The sequence below is a fragment of the Argentina silus genome, assembly GCF_951799395.1.
Source record: "Argentina silus genome assembly, chromosome: 9".
Taxonomy (NCBI): domain Eukaryota; kingdom Metazoa; phylum Chordata; class Actinopteri; order Argentiniformes; family Argentinidae; genus Argentina; species Argentina silus.
In genome coordinates, this window is record NC_139663.1 from 20,006,701 (window position 1) to 20,034,200 (window position 27,500).

Consider the following 27,500-nt stretch of genomic DNA (forward strand, 5'->3'; position numbering starts at 1 on the left):
GTCGTGTGAAGTAGTGAGACCTGAAGTCGTGTGAAGTAGTGAGACCTGAAGTAGTGTGGCCATCGACCGCTGGCCACACCCCCTCATCACCAGCTGTACACACTTGTCCAATCAGCTTCTACCGTTTAAATGTTGTGATAGAGTGGGGGAGTATAAGGGGACTTTACAAGTTAACAATGAAATGATGGCCTCCAAATCAGGTGTGAATTGCCCTTCCCATTCCCATAATTAAAGACAAAAGGGTGCTTCCTTGGTACAACACTCTTGTGTACATGACTACATGCCACTCACTCTAGCTTTAACTCCTTGTCCTTGGTCTGATATAAAAATCTGATGAATGTTTTTAAAAAAATAGTTGTCATCTAAAGCATTCATCAATTCATCTGTTAGTTTAATCTACGCAGCTCGGTTACAAATGTAGTTTTCTAACTTTAGAAAACGACATTACTACTGCGCCTCGCATAACCCAGACCAATGGCATGTTTTTGGTAGGGTAACAGTTTGTGCACTTGTGACATGGGTTTGAAGCCAGCATCGGGCTGAAAAGGATGGAGTCTATAACCCATGCTTGAACACTGCTTGTTATTGTTCTCTTCTAAATCCTCTCAGGAAGGACTAAATCAACATTTCTCCTTTGTTTAGTGTGGAGCAAGCTGACCATAGTGATTATCCTGGTCTATGCACCACAGGTTCTGAGGGCAGGGGTTTAAAAAACTCTTGGAACATTCTACTCACAAACAATGACAAGGAGAGAGAGAGCATCTTTGCTCACAGAACATGTAACAATGTAGTTACCGTATAAATAACTACTGTAGATGCGTGTACTTGATGTGTTCTTTTCCTTTCAAGGTCATCAGAACAGTGAGCCAAAGAAGACAGCATCCTTGTTGAGGACGTGTGTGCTTCAACTCCTGGATTAGCCTCGCTCTCTCCTTTTCAATTATTTGGACGGCATGCCTTTTTGAGCTTCTCCTCTCTTTCCATCTGCCAACTGTTTATACATTCCACTCTCAACATGCCCACTTTCACGCTACATCCTGTCAAAGAAGAGGAAGTCAATGTGTAGGAGGAGTGATATCAGTATAGGGATGTAATACATCTGTGGGAAAACGAGATGTGGACGTGTTGGGAAAAAAGGGACGGGTGTGGGTGGGAGGGAGATGTAAACTGCCCCATTCACATGTACGAACATGTTCAAGCTGTGATCAAACACAATTAACACCTCCTCTCTCTCTCTCTCTCTCTCTCTCTCTCTCTCCCCCCCCCCCCCCCCACAGGACTGTCTCAATGGGAGGTACAGAGCTCCAGAGAAAACCTCCTCTTTAAAAAATAAAAATAAAACCCTAGCAGTAATCTAATGTTACAGCAGAATGGTCCGTTGTGGCGTCTCAGGATGCTCATGTCTGAAGCACACGTGGACATGTTGGACCAGATGATGCCCACTCTCCCGGAAAGTATGTCAAGTTGGACATAAATGAGTTAAAATGATAAGCTAGAGAAGAGTGGAGGAGGGTGAGAGAGAGAGAGAGAGAGAGAGAGAGGAGAGAGAGAGAGAGAGAGACAGAGAGAGAGAGAGAGAGAGAGAGAGAGAGAAAGAGAGAGAGAGGGAGAGAGAGAGAGAGAGAGAGAGAGAGAGCGAGAGAGAGAGAGACAGAGAGAGAGAGAGAGAGAGAGAAAGAGAGAGAGAGGGAGAGAGAGAGAGAGAGAGAGAGAGAGAGAGAGAAGAGAGAGAGAGGGAGAGAGAGAGAGAGAGAGAGAGAGAGAGAGAGAGAGCAGTCTCTCTTTCTGTGCTGCGTGGGCCAACACAGAAATCCGAGGCTGCAGTATGGAGTAAGGTCTCTCCTCAGTGTCCCTTTGTTTCACCACTGACTGACTCTAAGTATGAGCATCTTCCCCTCACAGTGCAGGATGTGTTACAGCACAACACAGTTCAGGTCCGAGGAGTCGTTTTTTTCAGACTATTTCGCACTCTCCTGACATTCTGACAAATTCAACTCGGAGAGCAGGATTGTTTACCAAACAGCGTCTCCCCGGTCGGCCAGCCTCATGACTTGAGTGCTGCAGCTGTGTTCCCATGGTAACAGAGCGCGGTGGTGAGGCGAGGAGTGTGCCACGGTAGAGCAAAGAGGAGACTGTGTGACTTGGAGCAAAATAACTGCCACCCCTTCTCTCCCTCTCTTTGACTCTCTTTCACTGCTGCTGTCACCGCACACTCTACTTTTGACCCCCTCCTCCCCTCTCTCTCTCTCTCTCTCTCTCTCTCTCTCTCTCTCTCTCTCTCTCTCTCTCTCTCTCTCTGTCTCTCTCTCTCTCTCTCTCTCTCTCTCTGTCTCTCTCTCTCTCTCTCTCTCTCTCCCCTCCCCTCTCTCTCTGTCTCTCTCTCTCTCTCATTCTCTCTGCGAGCCATTCTCTTTTTCTCTCTTTCACCCCTGCTGTTCAACCCAACCTTTGATGCTGTCTTTCTCTACATCTTTCCAGCCCTTTCTCTCTCTCTGCGGTTTTCTCCTGCCTCAGACTCTTCTTTCTAATCTCCCTCTTTCTCTCTCTCTATCCCTTCCTTCACTTCCTTTCCCTCATTCCTTCATGCCTTTAAGCTAGAGATTGAATCATACCTCGGCAACCAGGTATATGTCATTTTTTAGACAATCGGTGACACTAATTTGGTCGATCAACTGTCATGGATACAAAGCCAGCAGGACTGCTGCAGCCCTTGGGGAGTGAGGTTGGGCACCTCTGGATCAGGGCCTTCTGAGTGTGTTTAGCCTAACAATGCAGACCTAGGTGGTGGTGGGCATCGTTTGGCATTACTGGGGCACGACCAGCACTCAAGCAGACAGAACACAGTGTTCCTGTCAATCCGAACAGACACATTCCCACGCGAACCAGCCACACACACAGCCACACTCGGAAATTCGCTTTGAAATCAGTGGAGAGAGAGAGAGAGAGAGAGAGAGAGAGAGAGAGAGAGGGGGGACTGCTTGAATAAATGAATACAGTGGTTGTGCACACCAGTCCACAGAGTCCTATTTTATGTCCTGTCTTTAACTAACATGCTCTTTTCCAGTTTCAGTCGTATGGCCCACCTGTTCAGGCAAGAGTTTCAGGGCACTGAGGCCTGACTGTCAAAACCACAGTTTCAGTCTCACAGCAAAGGCTAATTGACCATCATCACTATCTGTTCATAAGAATGAATGGGATTGGGCAATGTTAGCTGTTAGACATTAGCAATTAGCCATGATGGACCTTCCTCTGTTACTTCAGCTGGACGATAGTTAGTGCTAAGCTAGTGCTACTCTACGGGTTGAGAAGGATATGGCTCTTTTCACCGCCTCCCTGCTCAGTACATCGTAACTGTCTGATGAGGGGGTGGGGTTGTGTGGCTGCTGGGGGTGGGGTTGTGTGGCTGCTGGGGGTGGGGTTGTGTGAGACATTCCTCAATCAGCCAGGAGGGGCAAAAAACTAGATGAGCATGCCAACTCGAGCAGGGAGATACGTCTTTGTAAGCTACACGGCATGCAGGCTTTAGTCCCATCCCAGCATCAACACACCTGAGTCATCAAACCAAGCTCTCAATCAGCAGTCGAGTCAGTTGGCCTCGCCTGGACCAGGTGTATTAGTTCTGGGCGGGAACAAAAGCCTACACACCCTGTAGGCTCTCTGGATGACCACTGTGCCAAAACCTCAAAACTCCAGTGAGAGCTGCAGCATAGGTGATAAGGTGCTGCCACCGTGTGGCGAGAAGACGTTCCTACAACAGGCTGTACTTGCTGTATTGGTCTGCCACTTCTGTCTGTATGAGTCAGTGTCAGTTTCTATTCTGGCACGACGGAGGGGACCTCCTCCAGCATCCCGCGCCATCTGTGGTAGGGAACCCCCCGGTGCTTCGCTCTCGGAGAACGCCAGACTGCAGTGGAAAGCTCCTTATCGTAATCTCAGTGTCTGTCACAGACACCAGGGGTGTGCTCAGAGGGGTGGAAGATTCAGAACGTTGCAGATAAAAATGTAATGTATAGAACCATCACGATCGCCTATTCACGCTGATAGAGGAATGGCAGTTCTACATGATATATTTCTGTCTGGACGTTCTGTAAGGGAAGGTTCCACTGGGTAGAGGTTGAGGTAGGGGTTGAGGTAGGGGTTGAGGTTGAGGTAGAGGTTGAGGTAGGGGTTGAGGTCGGGGTTGAGGTAGAGGTTGAGGTAGGGGTAGAGTAAGGCCCAGATCAGGCAGAAACACTGATTTGATTGGATGACCTACAGAGGGAGCCAGGCTGGGATCATGACATCACTCTCTTATACAGTCAAAATGGAACACAACAGGGTTCTACATGTAACCCAAAAAGGTTCTACATGTAACCCAAAAAGGTTCTACATGTAACCCAAAAAGGTTCTACATGTAACCCAAAAAGGGTTATTCAACTGACGAGTGTGCACCAGAGCTATCATCACCTGTCTGCAAGCAAGACAATAGGGCGGGAAACTTGCTTTGACAAATGTGCCATATAATCAGGCTTGTGCACTGAAGTAAGCCCTGTGCACACTCACATATAAACAACAGACAGAACACAGTGGCTGTGTTCCAAGACACATTCTTGCACTCTATCTAGAGCGTATACCAAGTACGGCATTTTGGAACATAGCCAGTGTGTTTTTGTCCAACGTTCCTGTCCTTATTTTCCATTTGACTTGGGAAAGCACCGTATTTACATGGAGTCTGGATGCAAAGGAGCGCGCAGCTTTACATGACAAATGATCAAGACAATTAATCTGTAGGCAAATGAAGACTGATGTAAATAAGTCTCCCTTGTCGTTTCCCTCTGTGTTGTTGGAGCAGCATGTCTGCTTATCATAATCATTCTTAAAAGATCCCTTCAGTAATCATATTCAGACTGATACTTGCCCCCACCTGTTCGTATATATATTCACATTGCTTATATACTGAGGTCCCTGTTCCACCCAATCCAATGCTGAAAGTTTCCTCGTACCTTTTGCAGACAGCTTTCACCAACTGAGAAGGTACAGTGTATTCGTGATCCACAGGCTCTCATCGGTCGCTGCTAATAAACTATATAAAATCAACTTTTTAACGATAAGATCACCAACTACTTATCGGCAAAACAACACACATTGAAACTACCTATTTCAATACATTTGTTAATTACTTGTATTATTATTTGTAAAATTGTCTCCAGTGCCATCACTTCTAAGGCCCTGGATTTTGTCAGAATTGGATTGGGTGGAAATGGTCTGTGACCTCAGGATATGACCAATGTGAATATACAATACAACTCTAGTCCATAGACTCCTTTAAGGTTAAAGAACCAAATATGTGACTTTGTAATTTGGGTAAACTATCCCTTTAAGGGAAAGGAAGCTTCTAAACATAAATCATTATCACTATCATTACCAAACAGAAAACACATCATAGGGTAAGGTATTTTCTTTTCAGGGTAGGGAAGCAAGAGTTCATAGTCCAATCTAGGCAAACAGGTACATTAAAGGCAAAGGCAACCAGGACAGTAAAAACTACAAACAATTTAAGGCAATGAAACAGGAATCAGTTTTTACTACACTTGTAAAGTTTAAAGACGTGTATTTTTTAGTTTTTTAAGCGTAGAGTGCCTAGGTTCTCAGATCCAATGAAATTGAGTTCCTCAGGTGCAGCAGCACCGATGATAGCAGTGCACTGACCTTTGTAAATAATATTAAAATAATCAAGTAATCAAATAATGAATGAGTTTGCATATGTTTAACTCTTGGATGCTGTGCAAATGGAGGTCATTGTCCTGCAACGCATCGTTGAAACAGTGGAGGTAAAGGCACTGCGTATTCAGTGATGGGGAAAGGACCTGTTAAGATGAAATTCTGTGCTCTGTCACTGCTTCTGGGTGAGTTGATAAATCCTCTTGTTTTTATTCACTTTATTACCACCATAGCTATGAATAAGTATTCTTTACTCAATAGTTATTCATTTACAGTACCTAATCACTAACATGCAATAGGTATTTAATATGATGTTTCTGAGAAACAATTGGTACTTTTTTTATTTATATTTTTATTTTAAATATTATATATTTTAAATATGTTTTTAGGGCATTTCTGCTTCATTGGGATAGAGACAGTAGAGATTGACAGGAAGGATGGGTGAGAGAGAGGAGGGATGACATGCAAGATATGTCGAGGGTCGGAATCGAACCAGGAACCTTGCGATTATGTGGTATGCGCATTAGTGTGCTACGCCACTAAGCGCCCCCAATTGGTACTTTTTGATGAAATACTTAAAATCATATTCCTGAATTGGCAACTTCTACTGTATGTAACAATTCCTGTTTTTGGGTATTTTATATAATGAAAACACAAATTAGTTTGTAAAAGTAAGAAGTTATTCTTATATAATCATTATGTGATTACACTGTCACCATGTTGAAAATTCCTGGGAAATAGGGCGTTGTGAAATTAAGGGCGTTGTGAAATTAAGGGCGTTGTGAAATTAAGGGCATTGTGAAATTAAAGGCATTGTGAAATTAAGGTCATTGTGAAATTAAGGTCATTGTGAAATTAATAGCATTGTGAAATTAAGTGTGTTACAATTCCTTTTTTTTTCAAAGTTATATATTTTTTTTCTTTCCTCCCAGGCTCCTGGTTCACTCCTGGTTCATTCATTCATGAAGGTAAGACAACTTTGAATGAGTTGACTGTCTGTTCACCACCCCCCAAAATGGTACTGTGTGTATATATTTTAGAATTACACTTACAAAATAGTCTCTAAAATCATATTTTCTGAAATGTTGCATACACTACACTCTCAAGTCTACTTTTTATTGAGGTATTTTACTAAACGCCATACACATCTATATAAACATCTTAAGAGCATAATGAGTGATATGTTTACATCCATACTTAAATGTTAACACTAACACAATAATAGCTTTCAGATAAGATTGGAAATGGATTCAAATTGTGTTTATATAACACTGTACCTTCCCATACATCCTGATGAAAGTATTACAGTATCTGTGCATGACAGTATCTGTGCATGACAGTATCTGTGCATGACAGTATGTTTGTGCACTATGCATGCGTTTACAAAAGAGACACTCTACATGTATGTACTGTATGTTTTCAGTATACAAATGTACTAGCTCAAAGGAAGTTAGGAAGTATACAGCAGTAATTATATACCGTAAAAAAAATAGGATGAGTTGTGTCGTGCCGTTTATTGATAGTTAAGTGTCTCACCCAACCAGAAGAGCACGTATAATTTCAGAATATTTTAGGTACAGTATACTCTCAAGGATTTTTGTTTTGCTTTGTTATTTTTTGAATCCCAGATTGAACCTTTAAAAAAAACAATATAAGGTGTCTTAAGAAAATCATAGTACATTTCAAGTAAATGTCATAGAATACTTTGAAGAGAGAATCTATATACATGAAGTGTATACATCAATTTCAAATGCTCTTGAATTATATTAAAAAAGAGTAAAGGTTCTATTTATTAATTATTCATAACTTTCCGTGCCGGTCTCTTATTCAGTAGAATCAGGAACACAAACAAAAGAGCATGATCATACATGTTGTGCTTTTTCACTGCACTTCTTTCAGTGATAATCCACTGAATAACATAATTTGCTTTCCTCTTCCATGCACCCCTCTGTGTATCCTATTTCCACCAGATCCCTGCAAAGACTACACAACTCTAGATGAACCATGGCGTAACCTTAATTTCACCCCAACAACCTTTTACGACTTTCCCATTAAGGACCAAAATCGTTTAGTCGGGAAATGGTGGCGCTTCATGGGGATTGGAGGGGACCAAGTAATCACTTCCTGTACTGCGTATGTTGTCGGTGGGCCATATTTACCCATCTATCTGGATTTTGCCCATCCTCTGGAAATGTCTCACACCTCAACAACAGGGATAGCTTGTGGACAAGACTATTATGAATGCTGTTATGCAACAAATTCCATTGAAGTGGTATTGTGCCATGGAGGATTCTATGTGTACAAGCCAATAGAAATCCAAGATAACGTAACAGCTTTTTTGACCTGTGAGTAATGAGTATACCTGAACAATACTATGGTTTCATTTAGAATTTAGAATTCTAATTTAGACGGTTTCATTTAGAATTTTAGAATTTAGAATTCTAATTTGGATGGTTTCATTTAGAATTTTAGAATATGAATCACTCTCCAAATTGTCATTGCTTAATGTTTGGAAAACAACATGAAAAAAGCAGTAAATCAGCCACAAACATGTTTGACCTGGAGTTGCCCTGCTCTTGTCTCATAGTCTGATGAGTGTGTGTGTGTGTGTGTGTGTGTGTGTGTGTGTGTGTGTGTGTGTGTGTGTGTGTGTGTGTGTGTGTGTGTGTGTGTGTGAGCGTGTGTGTGTGTGTGTGTGTGTGTGTGTGTGTGTGAGCGTGTGTGTGTGTGTGTGTGTGTGTGTGTGTGTGTGTCCTCTCTGTCTGTCTAGATCATAGTAACTGCACCAAAGACTCCTGTGGTCCCCTAGCTGAGTGCACTAGTGGCGGAGGCTGTGTGTGTGTCTCTGGATACGAGATCCCTGAGACAGACAAACCCTCAAATGTCTCATATGGATGCCAAGGTACCAGTACTATAATTGTGTTCACCTGGTGTGTGTGTGGTGTGCACACAGCCTGATAGTACACATAATTTACGGGCTCCTTTTGGCTCACAAGCTCTACAGTGAATTTGGAAAGTATTCAGACCCCTTCACTTTTTCCACCCTAACCCTTTTTTTTTGTTATGTTACAGCCCTATTCTAAAATGGATTAAATTCATTTTTTCCCTCATCAATCAACACACAACACCTCATAATGACAACGCCAAAACAGGTTTTTAGAAGTGTTCGCTAATCATTACGGCGTATTGGCTGTAGATTGATCAGGGGGAAAAATTAATTTAATCCATTTTAGAATAGGGCTGTAACATAACAATATGTGGAAAAAGTTAAGGGGTCTGAATAGTTTTACGAATGCACTGCTGCCTCATTCCTCCAAAAATTACATGGTGTCTCCAGTTAGCATATTGCCAGAATAATTCAATAACTACTTTCTCTGAATTGTGAAAAATGGTGCAGTCCCAAATCAGATAGTGATGCCCTCCACACACATGCCCTCCACCCTCCATACACATGCCCTCCACCCTCCACACACATGCCCTCCACCCTCCACATACATTCTGTTGGTAACATTTTATTTGGATAGTCCCGAATAGATTGTAGATGTCGATGTTCAGTAGATGTTCAACGAACTGTCAACAACATTTAAAGTAACATTTTAACGATCCACTAACCCTAACCCTATCCTTAACCTTTATCCTAACCCAAAACTTAACCCGAAACCTGACCCTATCCTTAACCTTTATCCTAACCCAAAACTTAACCCGAAACCTGACCCTATCCTTAACCTTTATCCTAACCCAAAACTTAACCCGAAACCTGACCCTAAACTTAACACCGAAACCTGACCCTAGCCATAACACTAACCTTAAACCTGACCATAACCTCTACTCTAACCCTAACCCTAACCCTAACCCTAACCCTAACCCTAACCCTAACCCTAGCTGTATCACTAGGATACTGTTGCATATCAACAGAGTTGCAGTTGATAGCTTGAGCAACTGTAGATCATCTATTGGGGACAATTCAATAAAGTGCGACCACTTTTAGTTTTTCTCCACCCTGACTTGTGGCTGTAACCCCCGGCAACCTAACCCTCCCCAACAGATGTAGACGAGTGTGTGGAGATGCATGATCTCTGTGGATCTCCTGATTCTGTGTGCACCAACACACCTGGAGACTACACCTGTGACTGCCTACAAGGCTTCATACCAGCTGACACGACCTCAGAACCCAGCCAGTACAACCCTTGCCAAGGTACAGGTCACACTCTGCTGTCATTTTAGGTCATTGGACGTTTTTTTTTTTTTTAAATTATCTCAATATCACTTATCTCATATACCATCTGTTTTAATAGTTGAATGACAGTCAAGTATTTTCCGAACTCAGGTTTGCAAAATATAATATCTTTTGATGAGCTGTACTGTTCCTTTGCTTTCTGTAGATATTGAAGAGTGTGAGACGGATGCAACTGTCTGTGGCCCCGATGCCGACTGTGAAAACTCCATTGGGGCATACAACTGTACCTGTCACCTTGGTTACGAGCTGACCAGCCCAGACTCCAAAGCCAGCGTCTTTAATCCATGCCATGGTCTGTGAACTAGTCCTGTGTGTGTGTGTGTGTGTGTGTGTGTGTGTGTGTGTGTGTGTGTGTGTGTGTGCATGTGCATGTGTCTATTTTTGTGTAGGTCTTCTATATCTTTGTATGTGTGTGTTCCCTCCTGCAGACATAGATGAGTGTGGCCTGAGCCCGGTTCTATGTGATCCCAGCTCTGTGTGTTCCAATGTACCTGGAACCTTCTACTGCTCCTGTCAGGATGGTTTCTATCCCTCCACTGGACTCCTGTGGGAGATGGGAATCACAGTTTGTCAGAGTGAGTGCCTTAGACAACCACACAACAATGGTAAAGCTGTTAGTTACATGTCACATTACTGGAAAATCCTTTACAAAGTTGTTTGAACAAAAATGATGAAGTGCTTTTGGAAGAAATATGTGGATCACTAAGGAAATGAGTATGCATTATTTCTGATGGCAACTTTTCATATCAACCCACAGGTGTTCAGGACGTTCTAGACTCGCTGGAGCTTCTAGAGGTGAGTACTTCCTGTCTTAGTGTCACACATACAGGACTTTAGAATGGACCGTCTCCTAATGCTACACATGCTACAAATGGACTTTAGAATGGACCGTCTCCTAATGCTACACATGCTACAAATGGACTTTAGAATGGACCGTCTCCTAATGCTACACATGCTACAAATGGACTTTAGAATGGACCGTCTCCTAATGCTACACATGCTACACATGCCTGCCGCCCCTACCTGCTATGGGGCGGCAGGTAGCCTGGAGGTTAAAGAGGCCGGCCAGCAATCGGAAGGTTGCTGGTTCGATCCCCGCTCCAGGAGGGATCTGGATGTGAGTTGGTGACTGGAGGGTTGCTGGCAGCATATCCAGGTCCCTACCACTGCCGTTGTGCCCTTGAGCAAGGCACTTAACCCCGAATTGCTCCAGGGGCGCTGACTTGGCTGACCCTGTGCCCAGAGCCCAGCGCTCTGTTCTCCCTGGGGGGGTGTGCACGTGTGTTGTCTCGGAGGGGGGGTGTGCAGTGCGTGTGTGTTGTCTCGGGGGGGGTGTGTGCAAAAAGACCCATTCCAACAATTGATGTGAATTGATTGCATGGCAAATAAACAGACTTTCTGACTTACAAATGGACTTTAGAATGGACCGTCTCCTAATGCTACACATGCTACAAATGGACCCTCAAGTCCTTTCCTATTCCAGTGTTACTCTGTCCAGTTGTCACATTGGCCTAGGCAGTCAGGACGGTGAACGTACGATACAAAGAAAAACAGACACTCTTCATTTGATGGATGTTGAATCACCTCTATCAGTTTGGGTAAATTGTCAGGGTAAATTGTCACAAGTTTTGACTTGGGGTCTTCAGCAGAGTGTTACAGCATTGTTCAGGACCACTTCATAACATTGAAATCCATAGTTTCATCCTCGGGTCTCTGATGTTGCGTTTGTATTCCTCAGGTCCAGTCTAAGGAGATGTTCTTCCTCAATTGGATGAACCAACAGCTGAAGGACAACCCTGACAATGTCCTACCAGAAGAGGTCAGTAGAGCTGCATTCACATGAAATGTTAACATTATTTACCACATATGTCATCTTCCTATGGAAGCTCAGGACATCCTTAAGACTATCCGGGGCAGAAAAGGTGTTAAAAGGTGCTAATCAATTTCTTTCTCTCTCCACAGACAGTGATCAACAGCTTCTCTACAATCCTGGTACTGTCCTCTTCTCACACCATCTCATCTTGCATCAATGTCTAGTTGGCTTGGCTCTGTCTGTCTGTCTGTCTGTCTGTCTGTCTGTCTGTCTGTCTGTCTGTCTGTCTGTCTGTCTGTCTGTCTGTCCGTCTGTCCGTCTGTCCACCCGCCCTTCTGTCTGTCTGCCCTTCTGTCTGTCCGTCTGTCCGCCCTTCTGTCTGTCTGTCTGTCTGTCTGTCTGTCTGTCTGTCTGTCTGTCTGTCTTTGCTTCTGTCCATTTGCACTGGTATCTTTGTATCTCTATTTGTTTGTCCGTCTGTCTGGCTGCCTGTCTGTTTGTCAGTTCAACCTTCCACTTGTTCACTCTCTCAGGAGGTGTCTGGAGATGAAGTTCAGTCATGGCAGGGGATGAGTGAGGATGGAGACGGGGAGGCTGGCAGTTTGGTCCTGGATATCTCAGAGCGCCTGATGTCCTCCCTGGTGGAGCCTACTCACAACCAGACCAATAGAACCATACAGACTCCTATACTGAGTAAGAAACCATACAGACTCATATACTGGGTAAGAAACCACACAGACTCCTATACTGGGTAAGAAACCACACAGACTCCTATACTGAGTAAGAAACCATACAGATTCCTATACTGAGTAAGAAACCATACAGATTCCTATACTGGGTAAAACAACAGCTTTATCCTTTCTCTTAAATGAATGCATGATATCTGAACTCTTAGCCTAACTCTTCACTGTATAGATATTTGTGTGAAGGCTATCTCTCTATTCATAGTCTAACTCTGTGTGTCAGATATTAGTGTGCAGGTTATTGGGCCTGGGGCCAAACCAAGAGCCAGCTATCTCCTCTCAGCCAAGGGAAACACCATGGAGATCAACCTACAGGCTCTGGCCAGGGAAAACAACGGTAACAGAGAGAGGAGACATAACACTGTATGATGATGAGGGTGACGATGATGAAGATGCTGATTATGATGATTGTCTTGGTGGTGGCGAGTTGAAGCAAGTAGCTGATTCTACACATAATGTAGGACTCATTAGACTACATTTGAGGTCTGAAAGCATCTGACAAACTTTGATGTAGTAATGTCCTTTTAAGCAAGCTTGCCCCTTTTCTACTGAGCATTTTTTGTGCCCCAATTCAAAAATAAAATGACCTCTAATAACACGTGGTCATTTCCAACCTTGAAACATAATATGTCTAAAAGCAAATTACCAGCCATCTAATAACCACATGGAATCTTGAGACAACACAAAACAAATTACCAAGTTGAATATTGAAAAAACAAAGTAAGCACAAATAAGCTACAACTGGTTTTCTTTCAAACACATTACATTATGGACATGCAATATTTCGTTGTTAGGTGAATCCATTTCCTATTTGATGTGTTCAGTCCATTCGATACTCACTGGGTTAGCCACTGTCAATTAAAGCCTCAACCTCTCCCATAAAAATATGGACTCACCTAACATATAATAAAATATCACGTCTACATAAAAAGGGAGAGGCCACTTCAAGTAATGTACAGTATGTGTGTGCTAGAAAAGTTGGCGGTTACTTGGTTACTTTTGTGTTTTCAATATTAAAGTCAATTGTAACTTACGTGTGGTAATTTTTTTTACCATAATTAGATGCGTGGTGATTTGCTTTTAGATGTGTTGTTTCGAGGTTCGAAACGACCACTTTATTATCAGATGGGTTCAACATTCAAGATTAGTTGCGGTCGGTTTATTTTTGAATTGTGGCGCAACATTTTTTCCATACTTTTCACCCGACTGATTTATCCTAGCGTTTGAGTTATAGGAAATAAAGGTGAGAATGAACATAATTATTGATGCTGACGATGCTGAAGGTACTAAGTGTTTAGCCTGTTGCTTTTTGCCCCCAGGTTCAGCAGCAGTAGTCTTTCTGACAGTCAGTGGGATGGAGACTCTTCTGAGCTCTCGCTTCTTTCAAACAGAGAACCAGGCAGAGATGTTCTCGGACATCATCACTGCCACACTGCCCAACACCAACCACATCCAGCTCTCTCAGCCTGTCAACTTCACCATCCGCCACAAGAGGGTGCTCTCTGTCTATCTGTCTATCTTTCTACTGTATCTATTGTGTTTATCCATCTTTGCCTATCTCTGTATCTATCGATTTATTTATCTTGACTATCTGTGTAATTATGTCAGGGTCTATCAGACAGGAATTAATTCATGCAGTTTAGCATGGGGCTGTAGACTTCTCCACTGTTTTTGGCTATTTCATTGCTCTCTCTCTCTCTCTCTCTCTCTCTCTCTCTCTCTCTCTCTCTCTCTCTCTCTCTCAGAGGTTACTGGAATCAGGGTTGGTGACCTGTGTGTACTGGGAGGATGGAGAAGACAGCAGGGAGAAAAGAGGGGATGATGAAGGAGAGAAAGAGAGGAAGAAGAGGCATTGGTCAGTGGAGGGCTGTTGGGCCGTGTTCTCTGATGAGAACCACACAGTATGCAGCTGCTCTCACCTCTCCACCTTCGCCCTCATCCTACAGATTGGGGAGGTAATACACACCCACAAGTGTGTGTGTGTGTGTGTGTGTGTGTGTGTGTGTGTGTGTGTGTGTGTGTGTGTGTGTTAGTTAGTGTGTACGTGGATGTGACAGCATATTCATGAGTGTGTGTTTCTGTCTTCTCAGACTGAGCCAGAGGACGATCCCTTCCTAGAGTGGGTTAACAGAGTGTGTGTGTGTATTGGGCTGGTCTTCTTTGCTCTGGCAATCCTCACCTTCCTACTGTGCAGCTGGAACCCCAAGATCAACAACACAGCCCGCCTCCACCTCTGTGTCTGCCTCTCCCTGTCCCATCTGCTGCTGCTATCGACCAAGGCCTACGTCCATCACAAGGTACCAGAGTATTTATTGGACCAGACCAGAATAATGTAACAGCATTTCTCTCTACTGTCTGTGTGTGTGTGTGTCAGAACTGTGGTAGCCTAGTTCTCCTGTCTGTCTACAGTTGGCCTGCTCGGTCCTGGCTGGGCTGCTTCACTTCCTGGTTGTGGCCAGTTTTGTGTGGATGCTGCTGGAGGCACTACAGCTCCACCTGCTGGTCAGGAGGCTCTCCAAGGTGCAGGTCATCCAGAGGGACGGCCTCCAGAGACGATACCTTTACCTCATTGGCTACGGTGTTCCCTTGGCGATTGTGGGCGTGTCCGCCGGGGTTAGGCCTGATGGCTATGGCGGCACTGATATGTAAATACAATGTTTTTGTAACAGTATCGCTTTAGTCAGTATCACTTTCATCCTCTTTACAGGCACACACAGAGACAGACAGACACACACACACACACACACACACACACACACACACACACACATACATATGCAAGACATTTTTTTTTTGTATTTCAGATGCTGGCTGAAGAAAGATCAACATTTTACTTGGGCTTTAACAGGTCCAGTGATTGCTGTCCTTGCTGTGAGTGGATAGTTTATGATTATATAATCACACACACACACACACACACACACACACACACACACACACACACACACACACACAGACACACACAGACACACACGCTGACCTCTGTGTGTTTCTCCCTCAGCTGAACTGGATATTGTTCTGTCTTACTCTCTGGAGTTTGCGGCCTACCTTGGCCAGCATGAAGAGTGACGTCTCACAAACCCAAGACACCAGGTGTGTGTGTGTGTGTGTGTGTGTGTGTGTGTGTGTGTGTGTGTGTGTGTGTGACATAGTTTTAGTCTTTTTTTAGCTGTTCTACATAATGAGTCTCCTCCCATTACCCCTCTGCCACTCTTTCTCCCTCTTCTCAGACTGATTGTGTTTAAGATCCTGGCCCAGTTCGTTATACTGGGCTGCACCTGGATACTGGGCCTCTACCAGACCAACGTGTTCTTTAAGTACGTCTTCATTGCTATCAACTCCCAGCAGGGCACCTTCCTCTACATCGTCCACTGTCTGCTCAACAAGGAGGTACAGTCCATCTCTGCCCCTCTTAACATCTGTACAATCTAGTTACATCTGTCCCATTATTACTTCTATGATAGCTCAGGGTTTTGTTCTGAATTATGTGTTTTTGTGTTATAGTGGATGTTGTTGCATAATGTATTGCATGATGTGTGTTGTGTATTTGTCGTTTTTTTTGTGTGCTGTATGATTTGTGATACTTTAGCTATATGAATTGTGTTTTTGCATTGCATCATGCGCATTGTGAAGTTCAAGGAGTATTGGTTGCGTTGTTGTGTGTATTGTGTGTTGTGTGTATTGTGTGTTGTGTGTATTGTAAATATTATCATTGTCTAGGTACGGGAGGAGTATAGGAGGTGGCTGACCTGTTCCTTCAGCTCCAACTCACAAGATGACCTGGACAAGACAGAGGAAGAGGGACAGCCCAAAGGAACTTGAACCATCACCAGAGAGAGAGAGAGAGAGAGAGAGAGAGAGAGAGAGAGAGAGAGAGAGAGAGAGAGAGAGAGACAGAGAGACAGAGAGAGAGAGAGAGAGAGAGAGAACAACTGACCACAAGCCTGTATACTATACTCACAGACAACAGGGAGAGAAAGAGAGAGACAGAGGAAGAGAGAGAGAGAGAAAGAAAGAGAGAGAGAGATAGAGAGGGCGAGAGTTTTATGCAGCTGAATATGAACGACCACCGAGTTTGATTTTAGCTTTAGTGTTGGGTAAGAGAAGTTCCTTCCTCAGTGTATTTTATTTCATTCAGTGTATTCATATTTAAAAGGTGTGTTCATATGTATGCTTTTATACAACTTTGTTGCATAAATATACAACTGTATGTTTACAGTATAATCACATGTATGTATGTAGGTGTTTTTCTGTATGTACTTAAAGTAATGTGTCACTCTTCAGAGAGTCACGTTGGTCTGTCTGATGGCTTTCTTTGCAGTGTGCATTCTTCTTCTATGCGTTCTGGGTGACATGTTCTAATGCGGTTTGAATATATAATATTCTGCAATAGTCCTGCAAGGACTGTCATGAATGTGCACAATAAACTGAGGGATGTTGACTATATGAAAAATAATATTCTGTAATTTGGCTGGGAATGATTAGGAACAGAATGTGTAGCATACACATCAGAAGGGTTGACCGCATTTAATAAAGGATATTTTTCAACCCTCCCCAAACAGGTTGTTCAATATTCGTCATTGGAACAGCTTGGCTTTATTTAAGCAGCACAAAATAACTGAATTATTTCATAAATGATAACCCCACATAAAGGATGAATCTACTGTCTTTGCTTCAAAGCTAAATAAATCCCATATTTCTAGAACATATACTTGTAGGAGAGTAAATTGGCAGACTTGGAACCTGATTAAACAACTAGGTCATTCTGATAATATTGCATTTCAACATGCCCTTTTCACCTTGTTTATTTGCCTGCAGTGGTAAATCTAGATTTAATTAGGTATAATGATGTCAAAAAGCACACACGAGTTTGAAAAGTTCTAGTAAAAATAATAATAAATAACAATTAAAAACTTGAATATTCTCTCTCTTTCGCTCTCTCTCTCTCTCTCTCTCTCTCTCTCTCTCTATCTTTCCCTCTGTCTCCTTCTCTTTGGTCATGGTTGTGTTCCTTTGTTGTGTCCATCTTCCTCAGTCTTGTCCATGTCCTCAGAGTCTGAAACTGCTTCTTTCTATGGAAAAACACATGATCCAGAGAGAAGAGAAAGAACAGGTTATAACAGAAGATATTATGCAGTACACTGGCTAGTGAGCAGGGACATCTGGCCATGTGTAACAGGAGAGTCTTACCACAGAGCCTCGAGTCGGAGGGGAGCTGAAGGAACAGGTCAGCCATCTCTTATACTCCTCTCGGACCTAGACAATGCACAACAACACAACACATAGACACGGAACAAGATCACATGAATTCCTCTGGTACCTAGCTGCTCAACTAAATCCCCCCCCACACACACACACACACACTTGAGAAAGTGTGTGGTTTCCAGAATGGATATGGGCATGCTAGGGAGAGCTTATCTGTGCCTGAAAGCCCACTCAAGCGTTGCAGGCGTGATCGAATAGGTTTTCAGCAAATAGACACAGGAGTGCGTGTCCCATAGTGAGGGGTCTCCCTCATCTCCTTCAGAGAACCAGGGTCACACATCATAACCATACGTTTTTACGCTGTTAAAATATAGCCCTATATAACACAAACAACCATCAACAGAAGTGTACTGTACCTCCTTGTTGAGCAAACAGTGGACGATGAAGAGGAAGGTGCCCTGCTGGGAGTTGAGAATGACGAAGAGGTACTTGAAGAACACGTTGGTCTGGTAGAGGCCCAGTATCCAGGTGCAGCCCAGTATAACGAACTGGGCCAGGATCTTAAACACAATCAGTCTGAGAGGAGAGAGAGAGAGAGAGAGAGAGAGAGAGAGAGAGTAATGTAAAGAGTGAAGGGTAATGGGAGGAGAATCATTATCTCGACCAGCTAAAAGATCAAAAACATGTCACACACACACACGCACACGCACACACACACACACACACACACACACACACACACACACACACACACACACCTGGTGTCTTGGGTTTGTGAGACGTCACTCTTCATGCTGGCCAAGGTGGGCCGCAAACTCCAGAGAGTAAGACAGAACAATATCCAGTTCAGCTGAGGGAGAAACACACAGAGGTCAGCGTGTGTGTCTGTGTTTGTGTGTGTGTGTGTGCATGTGTGCGTGCGTGCGTGCGTGCGTGCGTGCGTGCGTGCGTGCGTGCGTGTGTATATTTGTATGATGCAGTTTGGGATATAAGTCAATAATTAATCACTCACTGCAAGGACGGCAATCACTGGTCCTGTTAAAGCCCAAGTAAAGTTTTGATCTTTTTTCAGCCAGCATCTGAAATACGAACACACAAAGAAAAATGTTTTGTTAAGTGTGTGTGTGACTGCAAAGTCACTAATTGAATTAAAGTAACATTTCATTACCATAAACAATCAACTCACATATCAGTTCCGCCATAGCCATCAGGCCTCATCCATACAGACACGCCTACAATCACTACAGGAACGCCGTAGCCAATGAGGTAAAGGTATCGTCTCTGGAGGCCGTCCCTCTGGATGACCTGCACCTTGGAGAGCCTCCTGACCAGCAGGTGGAGCTGTAGTGCCTCCAGCAGCATCCACACAAAACTGGCCACAATCAGGAAGTGAAGCAGCCCAGCCAGGACCGAGCAGGCCAACTGTAGACAGACAGGAGAACTAGGCTACCACAGTTCTGACACATACACACACACACAATAGAGAGAAATGCTGTTACATTATTCTGGTCTGGTCCAATAAATACTCTGGTACCTTGTGATGGACATAGGCCTTGGTCAATAGCAGCAGCAGATGGGACAGGGAGAGGCAGACACAGAGGTGGAGGCGGGCTGTGTTGTTGATCTTGGGGTTCCAGCTGCACAGCAGGAAGGTGAGGATTGCCAGAGCAAAGAAGACCAGCCCAATACACACACACACTCTGTTAACCCACTCTAGGAAGGGATCGTCCTCTGGCTCAGTCTGAGAAGACAGAAACACACACTCATGAATATGCTGTCACATCCACGTACACACTTACTAACACACACACACACACACACACACACACACACACACACACACACACACACACACACACACACACACACACACACACACAGTTGTGGGTGTGTATTACCTCCCCAATCTGTAGGATGAGGGCGAAGGTGGAGAGGTGAGAGCAGCTGCATACTGTGTGGTTCTCATCAGAGAACACGGCCCAACAGCCCTCCACTGACCAATGCCTCTTCTTCCTCTCTTTCTCTCCTTTATCATCCCCTCTTTTCTCTTTGCTCTTCTTCTCTCCATCCTCCCAGTACACACAGGTCACCAGGCCTGACTCAGATAACCTCTGAGAAAGAGAGAGAGAGAGAGAGAGAGAGAGAGAGAGAGAGAGAGAGAGAGAGAGAGAGAGAGAGAGAGAGAAGCAGGGGTTAGGGGTAGAGATGTACAGAAGTGCATATGGTAAAATACTATATAATATAATATATAATATTAATATATATATCATATTATATATATAATGTATATTAAGTTATATAGCCTATAACTTAACATATGTACAATGACCTGTGTAAGTAGTGGGACAGGGAAGCATTTTTTCTTTTTTTGGCTCGACACACCAACAGTTTGGATTTGAAATCAAACAGTTCATCTAAGGCTAAAGTAGAGATTCTCATATTTTAAGTGATGGTATTAGTGTACATGTTGGTTTCACCATTCAGAAATGACACCACTTTTTATGCATAGTTCCCCTATTTCATTACCCAAAAGTAATGGGACAGATTTATCAAATGTTAAAATTAAGCGCTCATGTTTAGTATTTGGTCGACAGTCCCAGTAACTGCCTGAAGTTCTCTGCCCGGCCGGTACCGCAGCCGTCGTCAGCAGTTGTTTGTTTTGAGGTCTTTCATTTCATCATCAGGAAATTAAATGCATCTGAAGATTGACACTTTTTGGTAGTCGCTATGGCAGTATGTTTTAAGCCATTGTCTTACTGTATGATGAAGCGCCATCCAATGAATCTGGAGGCATTTGCTTGCACTTGAGCAGACAAGATGTTTCTGTACACTTCAGAATATATTCTGCTGCTGCTGTCAACAGTTACAGTCATTAATGAAGAGAAATGAGCTAGTTCTTTTTTTATATGCCTTTCTCTTTATCCAAAGCAAATTATTATACGGTACAGTGACCAGCGGGTCTCAAATGATCTATGCATACTGAAGCTGGCTCTTTGCCCTACCAACTGAGTCACACAGGACCGATAGAGACAGACAGACAGACAGACACATTGATAGAGCACCCTCTTGTGGCGGATGGTGAAGTTGACAGGCTGAGAGAGCTGGGTGTGGTTGCTTTTGGGCAGTGTGGCAGTGATGACGTCAGAGTACATCTCTGTCTGGTTCTTTGTTTGAAAGAAGCGAGGGCTCAGAAGAGTCTCCATCCCACTGACTGTCAGGAAGACTACTGCTGCTGAACCTGGGGGCAAAAATCAAAAATCCTTTCAGCACTGCACTTTCATCATCATCATCATCATCATCATCATCATCATCATCATCATCATCTCCCTCCTACTCCTCCTCATCATCCTTGTCTGTATCCTCATCATTATTGATCTCACCTTTATTGCCAATAACTCAAACTCTAATATAAATAAGAAAGTCGTCACCTTGCTTCACCTTACAGTGCTGTCTTTCCTCTCCCCTTACCGTTGTTTTCCCTGGCCAGAGCCTGTAGGTTGATCTCCATGGTGTTTCCCTTGGCTGAGAGGAGAGGGCTGTCTGATCCTTTGGCCCCAGGCCCCATAACCTGCACACTCATTTCTGACACACATAGTTAGACTATGACCAGAGAGACTAAGACCAATTATAGGAGTCTGTATGGTTTCTTACCCAGTATATGAGTCTGTATGGTTTCTTACCCAGTATAGGAGTCTGTGTGGTTTCTTACCCAGTATAGGAGTCTGTATGGTTTCTTACCCAGTATAGGAGTCTGTGTGGTTTCTTACCCAGTATAGGAGTCTGTATGGTTTCTTACCCAGTATAGGAGTCTGTATGGTTCTATTGGTCTGGTTGTGAGTAGGCTCCACCAGGGAGGACACCAGGCGCTCTGAGATATCCAGGACCAAACTGCCAGCCTCCCCGTCTCCATCCTCACTCATCCCCTGCCCTGCCTTCGACTGATCTTTAGACACCTCCTGAGAGAGTGAACAAGTGGAAGGTTGAACTGACAAACATGAAGGCAGACAGACAGATGGACAAACAGACAGGCAGCCAGAGAGACAGACAAACAAATAGAGATACAAAGATACCAGTGCAAATGGACAGAAGCAAAGACAGACAGACAGACAGACAGACAGACAGAAGGGCGGACAGACGGGCAGACAGAAGGGCGGGCGGACAGATGGACAGACGGACAGACGGACAGACGGACAGACAGACAGACAGACAGACAGACAGCCTCCCCCTCTGCATCCCTCATCGTCCCCTGCCCTGCCTTCAACTGATCTCCAGCTGCAGACGCCTCCTTAGGGAGTGAACGAGTGGAAGGACGAACTGACAAACTGGAAGGCAGACAAACAGACGGACAAACAGACAGGCAGCCAGAGAGATGCACAAAAAAAACAGAGAGGCAAACACAGACAGACAGGACGACAGACAGACTGACAGACAGGATGACAGACAGACTGACAGACAGACAGACAGACAGGATGACAGACAGACTGACAGACAGACAGACAGAGCCAAACCAACTAGACATTCATACAAAATGAGATGGTGTTAGAAAGAGGGCAGTACCAGGGTTGCAGAGAAGCCGTTGGTCACTGTCTGTGGAGAGAAAAGGAAATGACACTTTTTCTGCCCCGGACATTCCTAAGAAAGTTCTGAGCTTCCATACGAAGATATGTGGTGAATAATGTAAACATTGTTTCATGTGACTGCAGCTCTACTGACCCCTTCTGGTAGGATGGTGTCAAGGTTGTCCTTCAGCTGTTGGTTCATCCCATTGAGGAAGAACATCTCCTTAGACTGGCCCTGTGGCAGGAATACAAACCCAATATCAGAGACCCTAGGACGCAACTATGGATTTCAGTGTTATGAAGTGTTTTGGTCTTGAACAATGCTTTAACACTGTTCAACGCTGAAAATCTAAGCCAAAACTGTTGTGACAATTTACCCTATTCAACGTCCATCAAATGAACAGTGTCTGTTTTTCTTTGTATCGTACGTTCACCGTCCTGACTGCCTAGGCCAATGTGATAACTGGACAGAGTAACACTGGAATAGGAAAGGACTTGAGGGTCCATTTGTAGCATGTGTAGCATTAGGAGACGGTCCATTCTAAAGTCCATTTGTAGCATGTGTAGCATTAGGAGACGGTCCATTCTAAAGTCCATTTGTAGCATGTGTAGCATTAGGAGACGGTCCATTCTAAAGTCCATTTGTAGCATGTGTAGCATTAGGAGACGGTCCATTCTAAAGTCCATTTGTAGCATGTGTAGCATTAGGAGACGGTCCATTCTAAAGTCCATTTGTAGCATGTGTAGCATTAGGAGACGGTCCATTCTAAAGTCCGGTATGTGCTACACTAAGACAGGAGGTACTCACCTCTGGAGGTGCCAGCGAGTCTAGAATAACCTGAACACCTGTGGGTTGATGTGAAAAGTTGCCATCATGCATCACTTTATATATGAAAATATTCTTAGTGATTAAAAAGCCCCATCCACATATTTCTGTTAGAAAGCACTTGTGTTCAAACAACTTTGTAAAGGATTTTCCACCTGTGGGTTGATGTGAAATGTTGGCATCAGAAATAATGCATACTAATATTCTTAGTGATTAAAAGGCCACATGTTTCTGTTAAATGCACTTCATCATTTGTGATCAAACGACTTTGTAAAGGATTTACCAATGATGTGACAAGGTAACCAATCTGGGGGTAACAGCTTTACCATTGTTGTGTGGTTGTCTAAGGCACTCACTCTGACAAACTGTGATTCCCATCTCCCACAGGAGTCCAGTGGAGGGGTAGAAACCATCCTGGCAGGAGCAGTAGAAGGTTCCAGGTACATTGGAACACAGAGAGCTGGGATCACATAGAACCGGTCTCAGGCCACATTCATCTATGTCTGCAGGAGGGAACACACACATACATAGATATAGAAGACCTACACAAAAATAGACACATGCACATGCACACACACACACACACACACACACACACACACACACACACACACACACACGACTAGTTCACAGACCGTGGCATGGATTCAAGATGCTGGCTATGGAGTCTGGGCTGGTCAGCTCGTAACCCAGGTGACAGGTACAGGTGTGTGCCCCAACGGAGTTTGTACAGTTGGCATGGGGACCACAGATAGTTGCGTTTGTCACACACTCATCAATGTCTACAGAAAGCACAGGTAAAGTTAATAACATCATTATATCCTGCATACGTCAGTTCTGATAATACTTCAACATCTTTCAACGACTGAAACAGATGGTGTGTGAGACAAGTGATCTTGAGATTGTCTGGAAGTGCAATGACTTAAATGACCGGGTGGAGCATGACCTGTACCTTGGCAGGGGTTGGACTGGCTGGGTTCTGACGCTGGGTCAGCTGGTGTGAAGCCCTGTAGGCAGGCACAGGTGTGGGCTCCAGGTGTGTTGGTACACACAGAATCAGCACCACAGATGGTTGAATTGAAACACTCGTCAATATCTGTAGAGGTAAGAGGTTAAAGTTCAAACAACATAGCATCTCACTGCTGTCAAATAAGAACTTCAAATCCTGATTGATGGTTATGGGCCTTTCTCACACATCCAGGTAGAAGTTGGCAATGCAGGGGGAATTGTAAACAAAAACATTTGCTGTTCATTATTGAATACATTTATCCTGTAGTTATCCTCTTCCAGATTGCCAATTATTTCCACTTATTCAGTCAATTGAAAAATAAATAATTATTTCCCATGTGCTCGATCTGCTGGTGATTCTAGGAAATTGCACCTACAAAATCAACCCTCTGTGTCCTACGATCACCATGGGAGAGAGCCAGCCACCAGATAGAGAACATTGAACACATTATAGAGCTGATAAATGATCAGCAATGTGGCAAAGAACAGACCGGACAGACAGACAGACAGACAGACAGACAGACAGACAAGATGTTAGACCAACAGACAAACATACAGACAGACATACAGACTGACCTCCAGGTTGACAATATTACAGACAGACAGGGACAGGCTGACAGAAAGCTGTCTAAGACTAATGACGGGAGTCTGAGTGTCAGTGCTGTTCAGAGACCTTGACAAGTAGAGGGGTTGTCAGCGGGGACCTGGTAGCCCTGGTTGCAGGTGCAGGTGTGACTCCCAGGTGTGTTTGCACAGCTCCCATGGTCACCACAGATGTTATTTGCACATTCATCGATATCTGCAGGAAAAGAATCAGCCGTCTTAACTGTTGCGCGGTGAACTTGGAGCACACTGTAGGTGCCAGTTCTGTCTCTTCCATAGCCAAGTTCCTTGTAATAACCACAGCATTGGATAAAGCAGAAAAAGATTGGCATCCACGCTAATCAACTGAATAAAATACAGGTAAATGGTGTCATGTGGTTCATGTTACCACAGATGATCTGTAATTGTGGTACCTTAGAAGTGCGTGGGTTTTGTGATATACAAATTTAGGTCACATGAAATGTCTGAAAGCCCTTTCACGTAACAATATTTCCAAAACAAATCTGATAATGTGATAATGTTAATGTGATTATCTTCTACTGGGCTGTAAAGAAGTAGCTATCTGAATTGCAAATATACAAAGTTTAATTCTGAGTGGTACCTTGGAGGTAACAAAAGGTGGGTATCTGGCTATGAGCATGCTATGACTGACACAGTAAGCTTGTGTTATGGCATCTCTGACAGTACCTTGACAGGGGTTGGAGTGGCTGGGTTCTATGGATGAATCGCTCTCGGCCAGTTTGTACCCTTGTGAGCAGACACAGGTGTGGGCTCCAGGTGTGTTGGTACAGGCAGAATCAGGACCACAGATGTCCTTTGTCACCACACACTCGTCGATATCTGTTGGGGTTAGGATTAAAGCCCGGAGCAACAGACACAGGTAGAGAAAATAGTTGTGTTTGTGACACCTAGAATTCCAACTGCCTAGAATTCCAATTGCCTAGAATTGTTCTGGCAGTTGGAAGACGATGAAATGGAAACCCGGAATTCAGTCGTTTTACTGTAGAAGGCGCTTTTCCACATTTGTTGTGTACGAATCAAACGCACCACTGAAAGTGCAGTGTAGAAAAGCTATTATCTACAATGTTTGAATTCTGGCCTTCACTTCAATTGTTTATGCAGTGAACCATGTGTGTTTAAAGGCCAGAATTCAATCATTGCAGATAAAGATTTTCCACTCTGCACTTTCAGAGTTGTGTAAGTGTGCGCAGGCATATATATATCAGTAGAATATATCAAGTACAATAAATATCAGCTGTCTAATTCCCATTTATGATTACTCATGTCAGGTTTTCATCTCTGTGAGAGTGCTGTGCTGTGCAGTATGCACCGTATGGCCTGAAAACTAGTCAAACAGGTTACTCTTTCAATCCATGCTATATCAAGATCTGTGGTACAGATTTACTGAAAGGCTCCTACTGTACTGTTTGATGATGGTTTAAAACGGAATCCTAGTATTCTGTTCATGGTTTAGAATCGTATGTACTGTACCTTGGCAGCCATATGAGACATTTGAGGGTTTGTGTGTCTCAGGGATCTTGTATCCAGAGACACACACACAGCCTCCGCCACTAGTGCACTCAGCTAGGGGACCACAGGAGGCTTTGGTGCAGTTACTATGGTCTAGACAGACAGAGAGGACTGTTGTGAGGATGTTTAAACAAAACAGATGTACCTCTTAAAGACATTTAAAGCTGACTTCAACGACACATTGTGTTTCAGGTATTATTCCCAGAACATAGAGAAATGGCATGTTACGTTATACATAAAAGTCCAAATCAAAAGCAGGGTATTGTCATATTGTCATACTCATCACTCACAGATTACAAAAGCCATATTTCCATGGTTATGAGTTTTCGGCTTGTACACGTAGAATCCTCCAGGACAGAGGGCCACTTCAATTTGATTATGTACATTACAGCAAGAACCAACATCTCCACATGCTGTCCCCGTCGTTGCAGTCTCTGACTCAGTAAGTGGAGGTGTAAACGTAAGGTGGATGGGGTAATTTGTCCCACCGACATTGCGTCCAATACAGGTTTTGATTACTTGGTCCCCTCCGATCCCGGTGAAGCGCCACCATTTCTCAGTTAGATGACCGTCATTATTGGGAAAGCCGGAGAAGGATGTTGAGGTGAAGGCACGGTTACGCCACGGTTCACCCAGAGCTGTGTAGCCATCACAAGAACCTGGTGGAAATAGGATACACAGAGAGGAAATAAAGTAATTCAGTTCGGATTTCCTCCCCCAAAAAGTGCAGTGAGAAAAAGCACAAAATTGTTATGATCACTACGCATGTGTAAGTCATGTGTGTATGATCATGCTCTTTCTTTTGTGTTACTGATTCTATTTGAATAAGAGACTGGCGTGGAAAGAGTTATGAATAATGAATAAATAAAACGTTTTCTCTTCGGACTTCCCGTGGGGAGGCGAGAAGGATGGCTGCCTAAACTTGAACTCTCGACGGCTAGCAATAACAAACCAGGCCCAAACCAAATTCAGAAACTCATGAACAAACAGATAGATATATATATATATCTGTTTGTTCATGACTTATATATATATATATCTGTTTTTTCATGACTTATATATATATATATCTGTTTGTTCATGACTTATTTGTTATATATATCTGTTTGTTCATGACTTACATATATATATATATCCAGTGGATATATAAGGATCCAGTGGTTTTACAACAAATTAAGAAAGCAAAGGGAAAGATGATATCCTCAGGGGTGAGATTGGCAAGATTTTTTAAGCAGACGTCTGCATAAACAGCAGACCTCTTAAACGATTCATAAGA

The 27,500-nt window shown here is 43.6% G+C and overlaps 2 protein-coding genes across 2 annotated transcripts in view; one reads left to right on the plus strand and one right to left on the minus strand.

Moving 5' to 3' along the window:
• Positions 1–1,420: 1,420 nt before the first annotated feature.
• Positions 1,421–16,372, plus strand: LOC310809884 (adhesion G protein-coupled receptor E1-like; the record flags this gene model as incomplete). Its single annotated transcript, XM_083677404.1, has 16 exons — positions 1,421–1,454; positions 9,746–9,895; positions 10,083–10,229; positions 10,366–10,512; positions 10,695–10,732; positions 11,676–11,756; positions 12,284–12,443; positions 12,717–12,830; positions 13,813–13,988; positions 14,281–14,448; positions 14,584–14,790; positions 14,903–15,138; positions 15,298–15,364; positions 15,495–15,586; positions 15,724–15,883; positions 16,214–16,372. 16 exons carry the CDS (start codon positions 1,421–1,423, stop codon positions 16,313–16,315), a joined length of 2,079 nt encoding a protein of 692 aa, XP_083533530.1. The 3' UTR covers positions 16,316–16,372.
• A 1,118-nt stretch (positions 16,373–17,490) lies between these two features.
• Positions 17,491–27,500, minus strand: part of LOC310809885 (adhesion G protein-coupled receptor E1-like) — a gene marked incomplete at both ends in the record, with an annotated part of 10,188 nt that continues 178 nt past the window's right edge. The window contains 17 exons of the mRNA XM_083677405.1: positions 17,491–17,565; positions 17,684–17,749; positions 18,115–18,274; positions 18,457–18,548; positions 18,711–18,777; positions 18,885–19,120; positions 19,233–19,439; positions 19,597–19,809; positions 20,761–20,936; positions 21,167–21,280; positions 21,495–21,654; positions 22,412–22,492; positions 23,450–23,586; positions 23,719–23,865; positions 24,036–24,179; positions 25,382–25,534; positions 26,713–26,883. Of these exons, the coding sequence (XP_083533531.1) occupies positions 17,491–17,565; positions 17,684–17,749; positions 18,115–18,274; positions 18,457–18,548; positions 18,711–18,777; positions 18,885–19,120; positions 19,233–19,439; positions 19,597–19,809; positions 20,761–20,936; positions 21,167–21,280; positions 21,495–21,654; positions 22,412–22,492; positions 23,450–23,586; positions 23,719–23,865; positions 24,036–24,179; positions 25,382–25,534; positions 26,713–26,883 (2,399 nt within the window). The remainder of the gene's footprint in view (positions 17,566–17,683; positions 17,750–18,114; positions 18,275–18,456; positions 18,549–18,710; positions 18,778–18,884; positions 19,121–19,232; positions 19,440–19,596; positions 19,810–20,760; positions 20,937–21,166; positions 21,281–21,494; positions 21,655–22,411; positions 22,493–23,449; positions 23,587–23,718; positions 23,866–24,035; positions 24,180–25,381; positions 25,535–26,712; positions 26,884–27,500) is intronic.